General features: G+C 44.6%; 1 protein-coding gene across 1 annotated transcript in view; it reads left to right on the top strand.

The window, feature by feature from the left end:
* Positions 1-23,637, top strand: part of LOC136176637 (ubiquitin-conjugating enzyme E2 E2) — a 346,202-nt gene that overhangs the window by 252,254 nt on the left and 70,311 nt on the right. The window contains exon 4 of the mRNA XM_065947094.1: positions 11,424-11,556. Within this exon, the coding sequence (XP_065803166.1) occupies positions 11,424-11,556 (133 nt within the window). The remainder of the gene's footprint in view (positions 1-11,423; positions 11,557-23,637) is intronic.

Here is a 23,637-nt window from a genome sequence, read left to right as displayed (position 1 = left end):
AGGGTCCTCAAGGGTCACTATTTCTCCTCTGAAAAATTTAAAAAGAGAGAGAGAATGTGATAGCTGAAACACAAACGGCTGTTTACCAGACCTCTGGATCGGCCCCGAGACCTGCCCGGGATGCGCAGCCCGGGAAAGCCCAGGGCTCGCCTGGCGGCGCAGTGGTTAAGGATGCACCTCGCCCTGCAGGGACGGCGGCTCCCTCCCTGGCCCAGGAAGACCCCACGCGAGGCGGGGCAGCTGGGCGCCCGCAGCACGATGCTGGGCCCACGGCTGCAGCTCCGGGCGCCCGAGCCCCAGAGCCGGTGCTCGGCAGCGGGAGAGGCCGCCGCGTGAGAAGCCTGCAGACAGCGGCAGGGCGCCCCGCCCCGGCCAGGGAGCACGGACAGGAAGGGACCGGTTAAAGGGGGAAAGAAAAGCCCAGACGTCTCCCGCCTTGAGCAGAGCAGTCGCGGGCACGGCGGCTTTTGCACGTGGCTTCTCCGGTCGAGTCCGGTGTCTGACGGCGCAGCGGTGAGGTGGGAAGGGCTCCCGCTGGGGTCAGAGGCTCAGTGTCCTTCCCTAGGTGTGGGCTGGGGCGAAGCACTCCGCTTTCTGACCCTTCATTTTATCACCTTTCAAGTGAAGGCTTCGAAACTGAAGTGGTCCCCAGTGGGGGAAGAGCTTTTTCATTTTTTCCAATTATTTCCTCCCCACCCGCACCCCCACGCCTTTAGTGATGCTAAGAATCGCTGCTGCAATGGGTCATTTCTTCTGCAAGGAGAGAGTACATCAAAAAAGACTCAAAAAGAGTGAGATTAACTCCATCACCCTATTGCTAGAGTCCTGTCAGCTCATGTAGGATTGAAAATTATATAATTCAGTATTTTAAGTAATGCTGATTGATTTTATGCCTAATTGTCTCAGTCACTGGGATTCCAGTCCCATTCTAGTGTTCGCTTTTGTGTGATGAAAAAGGTGAACTATTGATGGATGGTTTCCAAGGTCTTTATGATTTTAACCTTATTTCTAACAACCCAGATGTATAAAATAAGATGCTGTTCTTTTTGACTCTGTAATGTATCTTTGTGCTTACAAGTGAGTCTTAGGAAATTAGCTTAGAGTGGAAAGTAAGAATATAGACAGTTTTTTCTAAGAATACAGTTTTTTCTCTGAGCTCTTCCTCCCGACTTCCCAGTTTCTCTGCGTTTACCTGCTATTTCATAGTTATGTCTCTTAAAATGACGTCTGTTACAAATCTGTGCACTCAGTGTCATATATCACATATTAGGAGAAATAAACGCATACACACACACTCCTGAAAGAGTGTGCCTTCTTCGGTAACTTCTAGGAGGTTGGTTTTGACTTAGCATACTATCTTGCTAGCTCCTGCATGATCTGGGAAAAGGAAGTGCTGTGATTCTTAAGCAGTAATTATTTTGCACTGTTAACAAGAGATCCAAGGTATATGATAGCAGTGACTTCTAAGATCTGGTAAAAAGATAGCTTAGAGACGCTGTCTTGGTGGCTCAGTGGTGAAGAATCTGCCTGCCAGCGTAGGAGCTGTTTGTCGCTCAGTCGTGTCCGACTCTGCGACCCCATGGACGCAGCACACCAGGCCTCCCTGTCCGTCACCAACTCCAGGACCTTGCTCAAACTAACGTCCGTCGAATCAGTGATGCCATGCAACCATCTCATCCTCTGTCGTCCCCTTCTCCTCCTGCCTTCAGTCTTTCCAGCATCAGGGTCTTTTCTAATGAGTTGGCTCTTAGCATCACATGGTCAAGTATTCAAGTTTCATCTTCAGCATCAGTCCTTCCAATGAATATTCGGGGTTGATTTCCTTTAGGATTGACTGATTTGATCTCCTTGCAGTCCAAGGGACTCTCAAGAGTCATCTCCAACACCGCAGTTCAAAAGGATCAATGCAGGATACGTGGTTTCAATCGCTGGGTCGGGAAGATCCCCTGGAGAAGGAAACGGCAACCCAGTCCAGTATTCTTGCCTGGGAAATCCCGCTGACAGAGGAGCCTGGCAGGCTTCCAGTCCATGGGGTCACCAACTAAACCACAACAACTGTAGTCAAATGAATTTTTTCCCATGTACGCATCCCAATCTGAGAAGTCTGATTGAGGATAAAGATCCTTCCCATTTATTAAAATACTCATTCTCAAAAAGTAACAATTCATTTTCTAGGAATACCTTGAGAATAAGCCCCAGACTCTTATGAGCTGGAAAGAAACTATGTGAAATAGTAATGGGCGGAAACAGTCCAGCCCTCCTTGGAGTTTAGAATACACCGTGGATCTTTTCTTTCTTCTTTCTTTTTCACTGTCTTTCCTTTTAGGATTTCACGCTTCTGCCTGAATCCTTTTTTTAAATTTCTTGTTTTGTGTATGAGTATAGCGGATTCACAGTGTTGTTAGGTTTGGGTGTGCAGCAGAGTGACCTGGTTATATATATTCAGTACTGCTGCGTTCTCACTTCCTGAGATGTTACAGTGGGTGTCGATGGTACTGCTCTTGTAGGAAAAATTACTGAACAAACACAGGGACCCTTGGAAGTCTGAGAGACATTCTCTGTTGGGCCCCTCAAGAGCTGCCTTCCTGGCTTATTTTCTCAGCACCCTCTCGGCGATCAGGGACGTCCCTTCACCATCAGGCCAAGTTCTTTCCTCTGACCCAGATAATATTGTTTCTTAACTCTTCTTCTTTCCCCAGTATTAAGGGCCCCATAAACAACTTTTTATAATGCCACATTTGCATAGAACATTACCCCTGCCTTTAGGGGTAAAGAAGATGCCTTGGAGGAGAAGGCAGTTAAGACCTAAAGGACAAATAGGATGGTCAGACCTGCAGAGCATCTTCTCCAAAAGCTCCCAAAAGAGCCCAGACCCCATGGAGTTCTGCAAGTGGTTCCTGTATGGTTGAAGGATGGAGTTGGAGGAGAGAGGAATACAGAGAATGAGGTCAGAGAAGTCAGCTAGAGCCAGATTTTTATGGAAGACTTCGCGTGTGCCTGTGGAATTGGGGCTTGATCTTGAAGTACTGAGAAGCCAGAGAAACAGGGAAACATGGTCCCATTTAAAAGGTTTCCTGGAGATTGTCCGTTCTTCCCTTTAGTGGAAGGATGGGAAGAAAGCAAGACTGGAGGCAGGGAAATCACAGAGGATGCTGCTGCCACCAAGAAAGTGACAGAGGATACCGCCAGGAGACAGATCAGATACTAGGAAATAGGCCCTGTGGAACTTAGAGGCGAAGGAAGAAGCCAGGCCTCCCTGTCCATCACCAACTCCTGGCGTTTACTCACACTCATGTCCATTGAGTCGGTGATGCCATCCAACCATCTCATCCTCTGTCATCCCCTTCTCCTGCCTTCAATCTTTCCCATCATCAGGGTATTTTCAAATGAGTTAGGTCTTTGCATCAGGTGGCCAAAGTTTTGGAGTTTCAGCTTGAGCATCAGTCCTTCCAATGAATATTGAGGACTGATTTCTTTTAGGATGGACTGGTTGGATCTCCTTGCAGTCCAAGGGACTCTCAAGATAGCAAAACTTAATACATTGTAAATCGACTACACAATAAAATAAAGCTTGGTCCAGGTTGACGCTCAGGTTTCTGACCAGGTTAGAGATTCCATCAGTCTTTGGCAGGTCGCTTATCAGAGGTGGACGATGAGACACCATGTGGGAGGTGAGCAGACAAGGTGATGGGGGGTGGGGCCCCGACGGAGGCAGACTGCGGAGGAGGAAGGTGATCACCATCATTTGTGCACGGTCTCAGTAGCCTGTTTTCTAGTCGTGGGGTCTTGAAACCTTTGTTAGAAAACCACCAGGCAATTAACCTTTCGAGTGAGTTGGTGCACTTCTGTACCACCCACAGGCAGAACTGTGATCACAGTAGCAGCCCACATTTGGAGGCTTACTATTTGGGCCCTTCTCAGCCCATTACCCAAGCTCTGTGAGTGCAGTTCTACTGAAATTTTACACTTCAGGTTGGTGCTGTAATGGCCCCATTTTACAGGTGAGAAAACTAAGGCATAGAGCGATGACGCATTTGCTCAGGGTCAAGTAGGTGTTCGGGCTTCCCCAGTGGCTCAGCAGGTAAAGAATCCACCCGTAATGCATAGGACACAGGAGACGTGGGTTCCATCCCTGGGTGGGGAAGATCCCCTGGAGGAGGGCATGGCAGCTCACTCCAGTATTCCTGTCTAGAGAATCCCATGGACCGAGGAGCCTGGCGGGCTGCAGTCCAAAAGGTTGCAGAGTCGGCCGTGACTGCGCGACTGAGCACACACAGGTGCTCGTGTAGCGACGGGCTGAGATGCAGACAGACCGTCTGGCTCGGAGCCTGCCCACCAGCCTCAGCGCTGCGCTGCTGCGGGAGTCTTCCGGCACCAGCCTCTCTCTGACCGGTCTACGGAAGAAGGGGTCGTTCAAAGCATAGAACACTCTGCAACCTCTGATTCTCGCTTTTCTGATCCAGCCAAAGTGTATAAAAGCACATTCTTCCATTTTGTATATACACAAAATGTATACATTTTGTGTATATACAAATGTATACAAAGTGTATAAAAGCCCGTTCTTCCTTCTCTGTATAGATCCTGACATATTAAACTCATCCCAGTCATTGTGGGTCTGCACTGTGCGTGTGTGTGACCACTAGCCACGTGGACTTATTTGGATTTAAATTCATTGAAACTGAGGTTTCAGATCCTCTTCCTCATTCTCACTGGCCTCATTTCAAGTGCCACATGGCCATGTGTAGCTGATGGTTACGACACTGACTCAGGATGAAAACTTGAACATTCCCACCATCACAGAAACTAGATTTAAGGCAGTTCTGTTGAATAGAAATATAATATGAAGCACATGTGCAATTTAAAATTTTCTAGTAGCCACAATTTAAAAAGTAAAAAGAAGTAGGTGAAATTAATTTTAATGTATCTTGGCCCAGTATACTCCAAATATTATTTCAGCATGTAATGAATAATAAGTAATGATGTAGTTCACTTTCTTTCACATAGTCATCAAAGTTTGGTATTTATTTTATTTTCACAACACATCTTGTTATTTACTGGCATTATAAAAACTTTTTTTTGCACTGTAAACTTTTTTCCTTTATTTTTATTGAGGTATAGCTGATTTACAATATTATATAAATTTCAGGTGTACAACATAGTGACTCACAATTTATAAAGAATATCCTCCATCTATAGTTATTATAAAATATTGGCTATATTTCCTGTGCTGTACAATACATTCCTTTTTTTTTTCATTTTAAATTCAATTTTTAAAGGTTACCTTCCATTTACAGTTATTGCAATGTTACAAGACATTGGCTTATGTTCCCCAGGTTGTACTGTAACCCTTGAGCCTGTCTCACACCAGTTTGTGCCTCCCACTCCCCGCCACCGTATCACCCCCTGCCCTCTGGTATAACTAGCTTGTTCTCTGTATCTCTGAGTCTGCTTCTGTTTTGTGATATTAGCCATTGTGTAGTATTTTTTAGATTCCACATGTATGTGAGATCTACAGCATTTCTCTCTCTCTGACTTCATTCACTTGGTATAATGCCCTCTAAGTCCTTCCATTTGCTGCAGATGGCAACACCTGACTCGCTTTTATTGGCTGAAACTCCAGTACTTTGGCCACCTCATGCGAAGAGCTGGCTCATTGGAAAAGACCCTGATGCTGGGAGGGATTGGGGGCAGGAGGAGAAGGGGACAACAGAGGACGAGATGGCTGGATGGCATCACCGACTTGATGGGCATGAGTTTGAGTAAACTCCGAGAATTGGTGATGGACAGGGAGGCCTGGCGTACTGCGATTCATGGGGTCGAAAAGAGTCGGACACGACTGAGCGACTGAACTGAATATTCCATCGTGTACCTCGTCTTCTTTGTCCGTTCATCTGTTGATGGACAGTTAGGTTGCTCCCATTATCTTGGCAATTATAAATAATGATACTGTGATTACTGGGGTGCATGTATCTTTTTGAACGAGTGTTTTTGTTTTTTTTTTTCAGCTACATACCCAGGAGTAGAATTGCTGGATGGAAGGGTAGTTCTAGTTTTTTGAGAAATCTCCATATACTGTTTTCCACAGTACAACTTATTCCTTTTTCTCTCCTTCGTCACCTGCATTTGCTGTGTTCCCTCTGATGATGGCCCTCCTGACAGGTGTGAGACGCAATCTCATCATGGCTTTCCCTTGCATTTCCTGGTTAGGGGTGTTGAGCGTCTTTTCATGACAGTACCTCTTACCTGGAACCAGCTACATACAGTTCAAGTCCTCGATGACTGCATGGCCACCATATTGGCCAACACCGTTCTAGACACTCCCGCTAGGGTTTCTCAACTGGGACGTATTAAAATGATTGTGGGACAGAGGGCTGTGTAGTTCATGGACCTCTGCTGTAAGCTTTGGGACTATAATGTTATGCCCGATGTCCGAATCCCCGAGCGGGAAGAGAGAAGGCCTCTAAGACAATGCAACTCGCAAAAAGGGAAGTTTATTGCTGACTTGAGTCAGGGCTCCTGCCGCATCCAACGCAGTGGTGCGGGTCAGAGAGCCCCGAGCCCAAGCTGTTACACAAATTTATAGGGTGAGCACACGCCGTTGGTAGTTGGTTTAAGCAGATAAAGCAATTTCATTGGTCAAAACTTTCTCACCCGCGGGACTTTCCCGGGGGTTTCCGCCCCGTTCCTAATTGGCAAACAGCGGTCAGTGTTAAGCGAAAGCTGATCCAGGTGGCCTGATAATCTTACCACCCAGAAGTAGGAAGGCCTACTCCTAATCTAAGCTGCCTGCCATGGCATTACTTCTGCTCGCCTCACAATAAGTGGTGCAGGTAGACCATTTCTAAGATGATGCAGGTGGCCAGATTGCCAAGACTCAATCTGTGTATTAAGGAAATAATATTAGTGTTAAATGCATTTTAAAACACCCATCTCAAGCTCTTGATTCATCCTTTTTCCTCCCCAACATTTCTTCTTGGGGTTTACATACACACACTACACAAGATAGATAATCAACAAAGACCTACTGCATAGCCAGTGAGTGCCTTGGTCTTCCGTGATAACCTATATGGGAAAAGAATCTGAAAAAGAACGAAGATGTGCGTATGTACGACTGAACCACTCCGATGTACACCTGAAACTAACACAACACTACATGAACTGTACTGCTAGGAAATCTTTAAAAACATAAAAATAAAAATAAACACCAATCTGTTTTTCAGATGGTTTGTCACTGCTAGTATTTTCTCAGAAAGGCACATTTTGGCAGCATGAAGCAACTCAGAGTGATAGAGTTAACGGAGTTGTTTAATCCACTGTTAATGACTTCAAAGAAGCAATAAAATTTGGAGTTCTGACTGAGAGCCAGATAAAACTTGGATCAGGCGTAAATGGAATCTACGTTATCTACAGACACAGTCCACTTTCTGAAGTACCTCCTGCCCTCTGCTTTCGGGTTCCTTCTTTGCAGGCACAATTTGGTGACTCCGTAATTAGCTTACATTATGTACCTAACTGTGATGACCATTCTTGGAAAATCACCTTAGCACGTCTCAAGGGACCCTTAAGTTATGTCTTTGGATTTGGGAACTGTGTCTCTGCCCCTTGGTTCCCAGCTGTGTGCCCTCCTCTTTGCATTTTTTAATTAAATTTCTTCACTTACTTTGAAGTAATGCTGTAAACACAAACCTATAATTTGCTTGCCTTTTAAGTCCTTCCTTCTGATAAACTTATCTGTTTGTGTTGGGTCTAAGAAAGTGTTAGTCGCTCAGTCATGTTTCAGTCTTTGCAACCCCATGGACTGCAGCCCGCCAGGCGCCTCTGTCCTTGGGATTCTCCAGGCAAGAATACTGGAGTGGGGTGCCATTCCCTTCTCCAGGGGATCTTCCCAACCCAGGGATTGAACCGTCCTCTCTTGCATTACAGACAGATTCTTTATAGTCTGAGCCACCTGGGAAGCCCATAGTTTTTAAATTAAATTTCTTCATCTCCCTTGAAGTAATGTTGTAACTACAAACCTATAATTTACTCTACTTTTCAGCCCTTCCTTCTAATAAACTTATCTGTTCGTTTTGGGTCTAATTATAGCTGGGGACGTAACTGTGTGTGTTATTTATCTGAATGAGTGAGCTGGTCTGGCAACAAGATGCTGCTGTTGGCAACATTTCACTATCCTCTGACCTGAATATTCTGTCTGCCCTCACTGTCCACTTCAGGAGAGGAGGCCCGTGGTCAGACGGGCCAGGAAGGCTAGACCCCAGTCCTTTGAATTTTATTTCAGTTCTTGACAATGAACTTGGCTCACTGTGATTTTATTTTTTGTATCTGAATAAGAGAAATCAAAGCCTCAAAGTAAAATTAAACTCTCCTTCAGATCTGTTTCCGCCCATCACCCCCTCCAACTCTCCCACGTTCCCTGCCCAGCTGCCGCCTTGAAGTTAGGTGCGTTTTTCCAGTTCATTTCTTGAAAGACGCTGACACAGATATGTATCCATAAGTGATATAAAATATTGTTTTATTTCTCTAGTTCCTAGAGTTAGGACCACACAGTACATGCAACTTACTGTTCTCACGTGTCAACTTGGTCGGCTTTTTCTGCATACTTAATATGAAAAATTGACACAGATCTAAGAATATATTAATGTCTAATACCTAAGGAAGCTATGAAGCCTAGCCGTAAAACAGATAGCTCCTGAATCCATCACACACCCTGAGTAGGAGAGCATCCCCAGAGCCACTGAAGCTCCTCCTGAGTTCTGCTTGCCACCCTCTAATTCTACCCAGGAAACGCCTCTCTGGAACTTTTAGCATCTGTCCCCCCCACCCCCCGTTTCCTTTCTTGTCTGTTTTTATACTTTGTAGAAATAGTGTTATATGGTGCACATTCCGTTTACACTTGCTTTTTGTATTCGTTAGTATATTCTTAAGGTTTCTCAGTGTTAGTTTCTATGTTTTCATGGCTGTGTAGTATTCCTTTGGGTGAATTTACACATTTTTCTGGGGCTTCCCTGGTGGCTCAGAGGATAAAGCGTCTGCCTGCAATGCGGGAGACCTGGGTTCGATCCCTGGGTTGGGAAGATCCCCTGGAGAAGGAAATGGCAACCCACTCTAGTATTCTTGCCTGGAGAATCCCATGGACAGAGGAGCCTGGTGGGCTACAGTCCATGGGGCCACAAAGAGTTGGACATGACTGAGCGACTTCACACTTTCACACACACATTTTTCTATCAGTGGGCATTTGTGTCACTGCATGATTTTGCTGTTTCATAACTTACTTAGTTAAGTATATTCTGGACACGAGAATTTCATGTCCATTTTATATGATATCAGTTTATGGCTTGCCTGGTCACTCTCTTTAGTCAAACTGTAAAGCTTTTGACTTTTGCGTTTATCTGCTTAATCCATCTACAACAGAGGTTTATATGTTTGCATATCAAGTCGTTTCAGTCATGTCTGATGCATATTTTCAAATTACTGTTTTCGTTTCTTTGGATACATACCCAGGAGTGAAATTGTTGGATTGTATGGTTCTACTTTTAGTTTTACTAGCAGCAAAAGTTCCACTAAAAGTTGTACTTTCAGCTTCCCGAGGAATCTCCACACTGTTTTCCACAGCACGGCACCAGTTGCATTCCCCCCAAGACTGCGGAAGGTTCCCTTTTTCTCCTTTCATCCTTGTCCACACTTGCTAGTTGTTGTCTTTTTGATGATTGCCGCTGACGGCTGTGAGATATGCCTCGCTGTGGTTTAGATTTGCATTTTGTGATGAGTGACGTTGAGCGCCTTTCCATGTGCTGGTTGGCCGTGGTATGTCCTCTTTGGAGAAATGTCTGTTTAGGTCCCCTACCCACTTTTTAAGAGGTTGTCTGTTTTTTTATGTTGAGATGTATGAGTTCTTTGTATTCTCTGGATATTATCCCCTTAACGAATTTGTCATGTGCAAATACTTTCTCCCATTCAATAGGCTGCCTTTTCATTTCAAAGATAGTTTCCTTCACTTGCGAAAGCTGTTTACTTTGATGTAGTCCTATTTGTTCATTTTTGTTTTTGTTCCCCTAGCCTGAGAGGCACATCCCCAAAAATGTTGCTGAGACAAATGTCAAAGAGTGTACTACATTTGTTTTCTTCTCGGATTTTTATGAGTTTAGGGCTTACATTGAGGTCTTTACTCCATTGTGACTTTAATGGTATATGTGCTGTGAGAAAGTAGTCCGGTTTGATTCTTGCATGTAGCTGTCCAGTTTTTCCAACACCATTTATTGAAGAGGCTGTCTGTTCCCTAGTGTATTGATATATTCTTCCTCCTCTGTCATAGATAATGATGCATGCTTTTTTGGTCTCCTGCTCAACAATGAAACTGTTGTAGATACAAACTAATTTCAAAATATGAAAGAAGACAAATCCTTTTTGGCAGTAAAATCTTCTCAAGCACCTTAACAGGATCGCCCACTTTGCTGCAGGGTGTGAGCTCTCAGGTTGGTGTGGCAGGAAGAGCAATGGAGGGCTTAATTAAGATCTCGCTTTGCAAAAAAAAAATAAAAAAAAAAAAAAGATCTCGCTTTGCCTTCTGTTCCTCTGGAAGCATGGGGACAGTGCGGTTGACTCGTGTGGGTCTTCGTTTCCTCCGTGAGGTTCTCTGCAGTTGGGGAACACGGGTTTGCAGCTAGCAGCCACGTGGCTTCCCTCGCTGGGCTGTTATTCCAGCAGCAGCATCTGACAAACTCTCATTTACTGAGTACCAAGAACAAGGCAGAACCTGTTCCTCGGAGAACTTCCAGAGAGGGATGGAAAAAGCAAACAGTCAAGCAGAGGTATAAAACAAAATGATGCATCCTGTCTTCTACAGACCGCACTAGCGGGACACTGGGGGCGTGAGCAGGGGATCTTGCGTGGAGTGAGAAAAGAATATTCAGATGTGATACTTGAGCTGAGTCTTACGAATGATGATCATTTCCTGTCTCCATCAGCCGCATTGGTGCCCTTAGTTAACAAAAGGATTAGACTATTTTTTTTTCTCTAGCATTCCTTCTAGCTTTGAAAATTTATCTCTTTGACCCTATACCACCCTTTCAGGGTCTCAGAAATAATTTTATGCTTTATTAAACATTTTGCTCCAGTAAAAATTAATTTAAAAATTTTGCTCCTGCTTTCTGGTCTGTGGTCCTTGGAATCTTTTGTTTCATAGGTTTAAGGTTATGAATGGCAAAACAGAACTTCTTGGTTCTGTGTTATTTAGTGATACCAACATATTTCATTTATAGAATACTGATGATATTGACAAGTGAATCCTCGTTTGGAATTAATCTATTAACTTTGGTGTGTTTTCTATGGAATGGCTCAATTTATTGTTATCATAAATAGATATTTTTACAGTTCCAAGCTTTATATCATCTCTAAGCACATTTCATTTGTATGTCTTATTTCAGTGCTGGACCCAAAGGAGACAACATTTATGAATGGAGGTCAACTATATTGGGACCCCCAGGATCTGTCTATGAAGGAGGGGTGTTCTTTCTTGACATAACCTTTTCACCTGACTATCCGTTTAAACCCCCCAAGGTCAGTATGATGTATTCATCCATTTTTAGCAATATGTATTATCGCTTATTTATATATATATATATATATATATATATACACATATACATATTCTTCAGTATGCACACCTAGGGATGCATGTCTATTCTGTTAGCACAGACAACTTCCCAGGACTGATTGTATGTAAATGGAAAAATTAATGTTTATTCCCTCATCCCAACCTTTGATGCACACCTCATTGTTCTTTCTCATCCTTTCTCGTATCACCTTTTTTTGTGGTGTATGTTTTAAGGTAACATAAGACAGCCTGTTAATGCATGGAAGTAGGAGACAGGATGGGCTGGTGCCAGCCTCAGAGCCAGGAGATCCAGGCATGGCCTGGGCTGAGGGAACTCTTCCAGGAGCAGGTCTGGGGCGCCGGCCGTGAGTTCGGATCCTTGGTGCCTCTGAAGCTCAGCTGCCCATGGGAGGTGCACACACATCAGATGAAGGTGTGACCCCAGAGACTGAACAATCATGTCAGGAAAATTCAGTAAAGGAGAGTGTGTATTTGTCCATTAATAAGAATGATGCACTGATGATAAGTCACACATAAACAACTAAAGAAAGTCTGAGAGTCCGGCGTTGTCAGGACATGGGTGATGCAGTTCACTTAGGATGCGATTATTTCCTTTAAGCATTCTTCACAGTACTTTCTACTGCATGTAAGTCAAACGTGTGATGACTTTAAATTCATTCCCTTTCTGAAAACTTTTTGTTTTAGACTGAAGCACAGTGCTGTTAGTTTCAGGTCTGCAGCAAGGCGACTCGGTTATCCACGTACCCATGTCTGTTCGTTTGCAAATTCTTGTCCCCTGTAGGTTGTCACCGAATGTTGAGCAGAGTTCCCGTGCTCTGCGGTAGGTCCTTGTTGGTTATCTATTCTAAGTAGAGCAGTCATTCTCCACTCTGGAAATGAAAAGACTCAGAGAACGCTGACTCTCCCTGTTGGCCACCAAGACAGAGTTCTCATTTGACCCGGCTTCACTTCTGAACGTTGTGGGTTGGAGTAAACACTTTAAAAAGCAAAGCTCGGCCTCGACCTTCACCGTGACTTCCCGGGGTCCCCTCCCTGCCTCCCGTGCCCCCTTCTATTTTCCTTCTCTTCCTTCCTTTCCACAGAGACTTGGCTGTTATTTTGGTATCAAAGCGAGAAGTCATGACTATCATGTTGCCAAATAGGAGAGCCACGCACAGAACTAGGTAACTTGCCCAGCATACCCTAACAGTGTCAGGACTGCAGCCTGGACGTCACACAGGACCTCTTATCCAGAAAGCCCAAGCCGGTGACCCGGGCCCCGCAGGGCTGCGTTTGGGCAGTTTCCAGTGGGGAAGCCACAGGACAGCTGGCCTTTATTTCCTCCTTTTAACGGGTGGGGACCGTGCGGCCTTCTCTTCTCCGTCGCACCAGCCGCTGAGTCGTCTGCATCCCTGTCGCTCTGCAGGGACATGAGGACCTGTCTCGGGCAGTCCCTTCAGTAACGGAGATGCCGACGTGCAGGCGAGCTGCGGGCTCGGATGAGCCTGATATGGTCTGTTTTATGAAACATACACCTCGGGAAAAGCGTGGGCGTCTCCAGCTTCCGCAGGACAGAAGTGTGTGAATCAAAGCCAGGAGGGAAAGCGGGGAGCTCCGACAGTTCCATTTCTGAAAAGCCGTCCCTGATGGGCTCGGAGGATGGGCCAGAACCAACAGGGTGGAGTGGAAACAGCTCAGTGGGGAGCGTGTCATTGAAAATCAGAGCGAGGCCCTGATGCGGGGCAGGAAACGGAGACTTGCTTTGTTTCCATATAAACAATGGTGTGTGGGCTTCTGACTGAGCACAGTTCTGTGGGAACTGCAGGGTCCTGAGACCTTAAGCAGATGCTCTTGGGAGCACAGCGTCTGGAACTCTGAGCCCGTCATGCGGTGCCTCACTGCCTCATTCACTTCCGAGCTCTTCGCTTTTAGGAGGGCACACAGGAGTAAGCTGGGGAGGAAAAGATTTTCTCACATTCTGGAGTTTCTCCACTGGGTCAAGCTCTGTAGTGGGCAGCCGCGGCCAAGCCGTCCCTCCTGCAAACACCCTAGTGAGACTGGGATGTTCCCTTTTACAGAGGAGAGAACTTACATGGGGCTTAGAGAGGTTTTCTAATAATAAGCAACCAGGAATCTACTGAACTTGGCCTCCGGAGACCATGTACTTTCCCCTGAATTAGACACAGTTACCCTGGAGATGTTTACTAGGAAAAATAGGTCCTGGGAGGAATGTGATAGCTGTCCTTTGATGTCCATGGCGTGGGTTGGCTTAGACTGGCTTCTCAGTGACTGGATGGAACAAAAATAGAAGGGGCGGGCGTCAGTCACAGGGAAACAGATTTCGATTCCCTGGGGGGAAGACCTTGACCCATCGCGGGACAATCTGCTTCTGAATAGCTCTACCTCTGAGAAAGGGCTTCCCTTTCCTGGGAGTGTTCAAAGCAAACAGCTGAACTGGAACCTGTCAAGAAGACTGCCAGAAAAAAATTAAATCCCTCCAGCGGATAAATCTGCTTAGACAATCCATGAGGATAAAGAAAAATCAAACTTTGGGTATTGACTTATCATTTAAGTGCCCATGTACTAGAAACCTGTTGGACGTTTTAAAAAAAAATTGTCGGTTTTAGAAGTCCGATTTTGTGGACAGAAGTATGACTTGAAGGGGGAAAGTTGGCGTGTGCCTTGAAAGCTTTTCACTAAGACGGACTTGCTTACTAATAATTTGGAAGTACCACACCCATCCTTTCTAGTCTCTTCTTGCTCTAAATAGCCCATATCTGGGGTTAAGTCTTGTTTTAGGTGGCACTAGTGATAAAGAACCTGCCTGCCAATGCAGGTGACATAAGAGACGAGGGTTTTGATCCCTGGGTCAGGAAGATCCCCTGGAGGAGGGCATGGCAACCCACTCCAGTCTTCTTGCCTGGAGAGTCCCATAGACAGGGGAGCCTGGCGGGCTACGTCCATTGGATTGCAAAAAGTCGGACAGGGCTGAAGAGCCTGAGCATGCACATGCGCGCTGGTTTTTATGTCTCTGTTGCCTTCATCCTTTGCTCTTTGTCGAACAACCTTCGGCACACACTTGGATTTATGTAAGATTTTCTGATGCCCTCAAGAGTGAACCAGGGTAGCTGGTCAGAGAAAACGGTGAGAGGGAGCAGAGGCTTACAGGTAAATCTGATTGGCCATCTGCGTGCATGCTAAGTCACTTCAGTTGTGGATAAACCCATGACCCTATGGACTGTAGCCCGCCAGGCTCCTCTCTCCACGGGATTCCCCAGGCAAGAATACTGGAGTGGGTTGATTGGCTGGCTATTTGTTACCAGATGTCTACCATTAAATGAACCTTTATGCCTGTAGCATGACAGAATCCCTGAGATCCCTTTTTCCAAACTCTCAGACTGGGAATCCTTACTGAGAACTTTTAAGTGCTTCAGGGTTCAACTTTATCGCTTCAAGGTCACTGGGGTGATGTGGATGTACCTTCTTGCCATGGGAGCTTTTGGGGAGTAGAGCTTCATCCGTTTGAACATCCCACATTCTAGTACCTAATTTTTCACACTTTCAGATGAGTCATTCCAATCATTTCTTCCAGAATTCCCCAAAATTCTAATAAGGCAAGCAAAACAAATGTTTAATGAAGTACGTAATGTTATTACCCTTCATATACTAGTTTTACTTGGAGAAGGAAATGGCAACCCACTGCAGCATGCTTGCCTGGGAAATCCCATTGACAGAGGAACCTGGTGGGCTTCAGACAGTCCATGGGGTCGCAAAAGAGTCAGACAAAACCTCGCGACTGAACAGCAGACAAGACCAGATTTAAATCAGTCACGTTCTGGTTGTACTTTCAAAAGCTGTATCTCAATGCAGTTTTTAGTACGTTGATTTTCTTTAATCAGTAATGTTTATGCCTCTCTTCCTAAATCTGCAGCAAGTCTGTTTGCATGACACTGGTAGTTGTATCTCATGCGAAGTCTTTGGTTGAATTCTTCACCACCAATGATAGGATTACTTTTCTGAAAAAAAATCTGCTTAGTGAAACTATATCTAGGAATAGTGCATAAACAGCCAAAAAGAAAAGCATAAGTCACTAGTATGTCTCAGTCTTTTAATTTTGTATTTCTTTTTCAGTATAGACATACATTTTAATGTTATAATTCAGATATCTACTTATTTGTAAAGTAGGAACTGTTTTATATCTTATTGGAGATTACATTTTTTAATATTCATGTCATAGATCATTTTACTGTGCTCAGAACCAGCACTTTTAAAATAGTCTAATGTGTAAGTATTTTCATGTGTCCCTGAAAATTTCAGAAGCGAAATAACGGAATATGTTTCACTCACGTTTCATTCTTTTTTGCTGAACGCCCTTTGGAAAGGCTGCAGCGCACTGTGTCTGGTGGCTCATGTCTTAGAGATGCTGACGGCACGCACCCGAAGGAAAGGGAATCTTACCGGCTTTAACAGCTCAGACCTGCGTTTTATGGTAGAAACACACAGACATGGCCTATTCATCATTTGGCTTTTTCTGTCTCTCTGTGGATCTGGATATTTTGTTTTTTAAAAAATAAGTGGGCCTTCCATACAGATCTAAGAAGGAGCAGCCACGCCCGTAGTAGCATCTCCGGCCACCTGTTCCCCAGGGAGATGTACTGTCTGATGCTCTGGTCTCTGACTAGAAAGCCCTGTTTTCCTGGGAAGGGCAGCACAGTATCTGTCGGTGGGTATTTTCCAAAAAGGAATGATAAAATTTGTACCTAGCATGTTTAAAAAAACAAACAGAAAAACTACAAGCATACCTATCTGTGTGAGAAAAAAACCCTTCACTAATAGTATGTAAAAACTTTTTAATATAGTTTGTTCTTCTATTACAAATTGCATCAAACACATTTTTAAATAAATCTTAACTTAGAGGTCATTTCACAGTGTCTTGTATGTTTTATGGTTTGATTTTGTTTTTATAAAATTAACTGTGGTTTGCTTACTCTTCTCAGCTAATAGGAAAGGCATTCATTGCTTTCATACAATGAAATAGATCATTTAGGTCCATCAGATTTTCATCATTTTCATTTTATTATCCTCATTATATTAATATTTCAACCTTAAATTGTAGGTCAAGGCTAATCATGAATAATGTAGCTAACTAGTTACCCAGGAAGCAACAATACCCAGCATTTGAAAGCCAGAGAGGGATCCGTAACTAAAGTTCATCATAGTTTTATTCTAACTAGGGTATTATTATTTCTTGTTTTCATTGTCATTGCTGCTCTGCTCAAAGAAGAAAGCTGACAAGCATCTCCCAGCAGCTTCAGAGGATGCTGTGGTTCAGAGTGTAAAACCGCTCCTGCTCATTCCCTGTGATCTTAGAGAGAGAACACCCAGGTGTCTTGGAGTGCCGGGCAAGCGCTGGTTTGCTGTGCTTTTTTTACATAATTTTTAGAGAGATGTTTTATTGCAATATAATATACATGCACAAACAGCACAAATTATAGGTGTAGAAACTGATAAACATTCACAAAGAGAAGCATTTGTGTAGCTATAACCCCAGTCAAGAAATTGACCATCCCCAGCAGGTCAGAAATCCCCCACTGGCCTCCTCCTGGCCACTGCTCCCCCGCTGTGGCACGAGTTTACTGTCTGTCTTCTCCTTTTAGTTTCTCTAAGTCTTGTTTTTTTTTTAAGAAATATGTCCTTTTATTTATATTTTCAAGTGATTGGCATAAACATCATAATACCGTCTTATTTTTTCAATTTTTTTCCCTTTAAAAATTTCTGATATTAGAATTACTCTTTCCCCTCTTTGTCTTTTGAGCAACATTACTAGGAATTTTATTAGACCTTTCGGGAAAAGCCAGGTTCTTCCCTTCTCCTTTTACATGTTTATATGTTTTGTTTCATTCGTCTGCGCTCTCTACTGTCATAATCTTTTTCCTTTGCTTTTTTGAAAGGATTTAATTTGTATTTCTTTTTCTAAGTTTTTCAAATGGATAGATTATTGAGTTTTTTTAATTGGAGACTATTGCTTTACAATACTGTGGTGGTTGTTGCCACACATGGACACGAATCAGCCGTGGCTGTTTTTAAGCTACTTTCAGCAATATACCAATATGGTCTTTTCTATCTCCTGCATGTTTTGGTATATCCTATTTTTATTATTCAGTTTACTGACTTTTAAATTTCCACTGTGATTTCTCTTCTTGCCTGTGTTTATTCAGAGGACTTTCTGAACGCACTTGTTTTTGACCTGAGTTCCTACACTCATGTAAAGCCCAGCCATGGGTCAGGAGCTAGCACCCGGACGGCGTTGCCTGTCTGACACGTGCAGTTGAGCACCCCACAATCAGCTCCCGCAGCAAGCTCGTCATTACACGCCCTGCCCACTCCTGCCCGGCCAGTCCTCCAGGGCTCCCCCCTCGATGAATGGAAACCGACTTTTCTAGTTGCTAAAGCAAAAAGCTTGCAGCCCTCCTTGACTCTTCCCACACAGCCTAGCCAGATCCAGTCTCAACGGATCAAAATAAATACTCAGGAGAAACCCAGACTCCTCCCGCTTAGGAACACGCTTTCCAGTAGCCCTCCAGCTACGGCCACCAGCAGCTGCTCCCCTGCCTGCAATGCTGGGGAGGCTCCGGTCTGATCTCCGAGCTCCGACACCATCCTTACTGCGGTGCCTGCCCGGGTACCAAACGGTCCTTTTATAATGAAGTCAGAATATGTCCATTCTTCACCTAAAACCTTCCCGTGATTCTCACCTCCCCAAGTAAAAGCACACCGAACCGTCCAGAATCACACTGAAGTCACCATCTGTCTCTCTTGACTCAGATACTCCAAGCGGCTCCTTCCATGGAACTGTGACATTTGCCCTTCCTTCCGCCTGCATTGTCCGCCCAGAAATCCACATGGTCCACTCCCTTCCTCCCTGCAGGCGTCTGCCCACAGGTCACCTTTCCAGCGGAGACTCTAGTGACAACTCCGAGCACCTTACGCTCCTGAGCACCCCACCACCAAGCTTGACTTTCTCCATAGCACTTCTGCCCCCGGGCACCCTGCATTTCTCTGAGTTGGTTATGCTTCTCTTTCTCTAGCTAGCGTGTGAGCTCCCCGGACACAGGGACAGCTCTGTATTTCTGTCACTTCCCTGGTGGCTCAAACGATAAAGAACCCACCTGCAATACCGGAGACCTGGGTTTGATTCCTGGGTCAGGAAGATCCCCTGGAGAAGGGATAGACTGCCCACTCCAGTATTCTGGGACTTCCCTGGTGGCTCAGCTGGTGAAGAATCCGCCTGCAGTGTGGGAGACCTGGGCTCGATCCTTGGATTGGGAAGATCCCCTGGAGGAGGGCATGGCAGCCCCCTCCAGTGTTCTTGCCTGGAGAATCCCATGGACAGAGGAGCCGGGCGGGCTGCAGTCCATGGGGCCGCAGAGTCAGACATGACTGAGCGACTCAGCACAGCACACAGCTGCATCCCCAGCATCTAGAACAATGCCTGGTGACTCAGTAGGCATGCAGTGGAAATGCATGCCTGACTTAACCCATGCAGCTCTGCCACAGAGACAGCATGTACCCCCATGGCCCCATCCCCCACCCCTCATCGGCCAGAACGCTGTGGCCCTTGGAGACCATGCGCACACAGGTCACCTAGGAGGTGGACAGCAGAGCTGGAGTTCAGACCCAGTTCCAAACTGAACTTTCCCCAATTACAGAGAGATATTAATTGCCTAAATCCTTGCAAGAAAGAACACAGGCTCTTAAAATTCACACTCTGGTGTAAATTCATTATATTACATCATCCTCTAAATCGGGTTTTGCGAGGGAGACGAAAGAGGTGATACAAGGAGGAAAGGGTGCTGGGGAGAGGTTTTGAGTGCCTGTGTTTTGGTTTTGCCAAAGGCACCTGGGACTCTTCACCAATAAATTCCTAACTAGCAGACCCTGAAGTATCAATTCGGTGTTGAACAGTAAATACTGATTTCTGAATTTTGCTAGCCCTGAGCTAAAGGAGAAATCGTCTCCTGGATGTGGAAGGAACATACCAACATAGTAAAAGCTGTATACTACAGACCCACAGGTAACATTATACTCAGTGGAGAGAAACTGAGAGTGTTTCCTTTACGATCATGTACAAGGCAAGGATGCCACCCTCAGCACTCGTCTTCAGCATATACTAACAGAAGTCCCAGCCAGAGCAGTTAGGCAGCACGCAGAAATAAAGGCATGCAGATCAGAATGGAAAATGTACAGTTTTTGTTTTCTGATGATATGATCCTGTACAGAGAAAACCCTGAAGAATTAGTCAAAAAACTGTTGGAATTAATTAATAATTTCAGTAAAATGGTAGGATACAAAATCAACACACAGAAATAAATTGAATTCCTTTACACTAATGATGAAGCATATGAAAAAGAAATAAAACCATCCCATTCATAGTAGCATCAAACACAGTGAAATAAATGGAATGAATTTTATCCAAAGAATAAAAGGCCAGTACAATGAAAACTACAAAATCTGCTGAAAGAAATTGTAGAAGACAAACAATTGAAAAGACAGCTTGTGTTTGTGGATCAGAAGAATTAATATTGATAAGATGACCATACTACCCAAAGCCATCTACAGATTCAGTGCAATATCCATTAAAATGCCAAAGACATTCTTCACAGAAATAGAAAGAACCATCCTAAAATGTGGGCAGAACCATGAAAGATCCTGAATAGTCAGGAAAGAACAAAACTGGAGGCCTCGTGCTCCTGGACTTCCAACTACCCTGCAAAGTCATAATAATAAAAACAGGCAATGGTACAAAAATAAACACATCTACTAGTGGAACAGACTGGAGATCCCAGAACTATATGGTCGAATGACATTTCAAAAAGGGGTCCAAGAAGACCCAATAGGGAAAGGAAAACCTCTTCAGCAGATGGTGCTGGGAAAACTAGAAAAACTCACACGGAACAATGAAATTAGACCCCTATCACAACACTCAGAAAAATCAACTCAAAATGGACCAAAGACTTAAACAGAAGACCTGATACCCTAAAACTTGAGAGTCCCTTGGACTGCAAGGAGATCAACCCAGTCAATCCTAAAGGAAATCAACCCTGAATATTCATTGGAAGGACTGATGCTGAAGCTGAAGTGCCAATGCTTCGGCCGCCTGATGTGAAGAACTGACTCATTGGAAAAGACCCTGATGCTGGGAGGGACTGAAGGCAGGAGAAGGGGACGACAGAGGATGACATGGTTGGATGGCATCACCGACTCAATGGACATGAATTTGAGTAAACTTTGGGAGATGGTGAAGGACAGGGAAGCCTGGCGTGCTGCAGTCCATGGGATCGCAGAGTCAAACATGACTCAGCAACTGAACTAGAACAACCCTAGAACTTGTAGAAAAAGCAGGGAAGGAGCTCTTCCTTACTGGTTTTGGCAATAATTTGGGGGACCACAACACCAAAACCACAAACAACGAAAATCAAAGATGGCACCACAGCAAATGTGCAAGCTTCAGCACAGCAAAACAGACAAGTAACAAAATGAAAAGACAGCCTACCAAATGAAAGACTGTCTCTGCAAAGCGTATATTGGCAAGAGGTTAATATCTAAAATATATAAAGTAAAAGTAAAAATGTTAGTTGCTTGTTTGTGTCTGACTCTTTGTGACCCCATGGACTGTAGCCCACCAGGCTCCTCTGTCTGTGGAATTCTCCAGGCTAGAATCCTGGAATGGGTAGCCATTCTCTTCTCCAGGGGATCTTCCCAACCTGAGGATCATACCCAGGTCTCCTGCGTTGCAGGCAGATTCTTTATTGACATTCAGTCAATTCAATAACAAAGAAAACAAAACAATAGATAAATGGCAGAAGAACTAAATAGACATTTCTCCAAAGAAGACATACAGATGGCCAACAGGCACATGAAAAGATGCTCAACCTCATCCAACACCAGGGAGATGGAAGTCAAAACCACAGTGAGCTGTCACCTCAAGCCTGTCAGAGTGGCTGTCGTGAAAAAGACAAGGCAACAAGTGCTGGTGAGGATGTGGTGAAAAGAGAACCAAGCCCTGTTGGTCGAAATGAAGACAGGTCCAACCACTATGGAGGCTCCTCAAAAAAATTAAAAATGGGTTTGCTTACCATAGGATCAAACAATTCCACTTCTGAGTATGTACTGAAAGGAAATGAAAACAGGAATTCAGCAAGGTGTATGCACACTCATTTTTATCGCAGCACTGTTCACATTTACCAGCATACAGATACAACCCAAATGCCCATCAGCAGATGAATGGATAAAAATGATATGATACATATACACAGTGGAATATTTTTCAGCCATGAGAAAAAAAATATCCTCCCACGTGTGACATCATGGATGGACCTTGAGCACATTATCCTAAGTGAGATAAGTCAGACAGACAAAGACAAGTTCTGTAAGATGATAGTACTTCTATGTGGGATCTAAAAAAATTAAATGTGTAAAGAACAGAAAGATGGTGATTACCAGGGGATGGAGGGGAGGGGTCAGAGGAATGGTGTTTAGAGGTACAAACTTGTAATTAGTACTAAATAAGCCACAGAAATCTAATACATCTATGTGATGAACATAATAATATTGTACTACAATTACATAATTAATAATTACTTCAGCAGTCATGTTACAGTATACAAATTAATCAAAGTAACACTTTGCACACTTTAAACTCACGCAGTGTGGCATATCAAATTTATTCAGATAGGTAAAGAGATGGGAGGATGGATTAATGGATAGATCCATGGGTAGGTAGATACATAGATACATATATAGTTAGACATACATGTATAGATACATAGGTATGTAGGGTAGGTAGATAGATAAATTGACTACCTTTCTACATGGAGATCCTGACCCTGGCCTGACTAGTCTTGAGATTGCTCTTTGCCAATGAGTCCGCTCTTCACATCAGGTGACCAAAGTATTAGAGCTTCAGCTTCAGCATTGGTCCTTCCAGTGAATATTCATGACTGATTTCCTTTAGGATTGACTAGTGTGATCTCTTTGCAGTCCAAGGGACTATCTATCATTAGATAAAAGTAAAATGTAAAGAATCCCTTATAATAACATGAAACATTCCTTCAGTAAAAGTAAGTAGCTCCTGAAAGCTCGCCAGGGAGACCAGCAGAGCTATGCTAATAGCCTCGCAGTGCTAAGCCACTTAGTGGTCTGGCTCTCTGTGACCCGCCAGGCTCCTCTGTCCATGGGATTCTTCAGGCAAGAAGCCTGGAGTGGGCTGCCACGTCCTCCTCCAGGGGATCTTCCTGACCCAGGGATAGAACCCCCCTCTCTTAGGTCTCCTGCATTATCAGGCAGATGACTTACAACAAGCGGCAGTTCTCAGTATTCTTTTGGGGGTGAGGAGGTAAGGGGATAAGCACATTCCATCTTTCTGAGGCGCCTCAACCCAAAGGTCACTAAAGTACCACCTCCCGGAGCAGGAAGTTGGGGTTAGTAGATGGGATCTGTTCTAATAGAATTGACCAGCCGCAGGCCCTACGGTACAGCAGAGGGAACTGTATTCAGTCCCCTGTGATGAACCATGATGGAAAAGATGATAAGAATATACATGTATGTTTCTATAACTGAATCACTTTACTATACAGCAGTAATTAACACAACACTAGAAATCAACTGTACTTCAATTTTTAAAAAAATTTTTTAATAAAAAACAAACGAATGGCTGCCCTTGGGCTGTGAGAAACGTGCCCTCTCTCCTCCCAGCTGTCGCAGGAGGACCCCAGGGTGGCCGAGTCGCAGTGGTTTTCCGGCCGTTTCGGGCGGCTGAGGCCGCGGTGTCCGGCCCTCTCCCGGGCGCCTGCTGCAGGCGGCGGCGCGGCTGCCCACCTTCCCCTCCACGGCCCCTCTTCTTCCTGGGTCGCCTGTATCCGTTTTGCTCTTGATTTGGCCAGGTGTTCAGACATTATATCAAAAAAGCCTTCCACGCTGTTCATCACAGAACACCCGTTTTGGGAGCTTGAAACAAGTCCGCCTCCCAGTTTGCAGGCGCGGGG

The sequence above is a fragment of the Muntiacus reevesi genome, chromosome 10, assembly GCF_963930625.1.
Source record: "Muntiacus reevesi chromosome 10, mMunRee1.1, whole genome shotgun sequence".
Lineage (NCBI taxonomy): Eukaryota > Metazoa > Chordata > Mammalia > Artiodactyla > Cervidae > Muntiacus > Muntiacus reevesi.
This window is presented reverse-complemented; position numbering and strand designations above follow the sequence as displayed.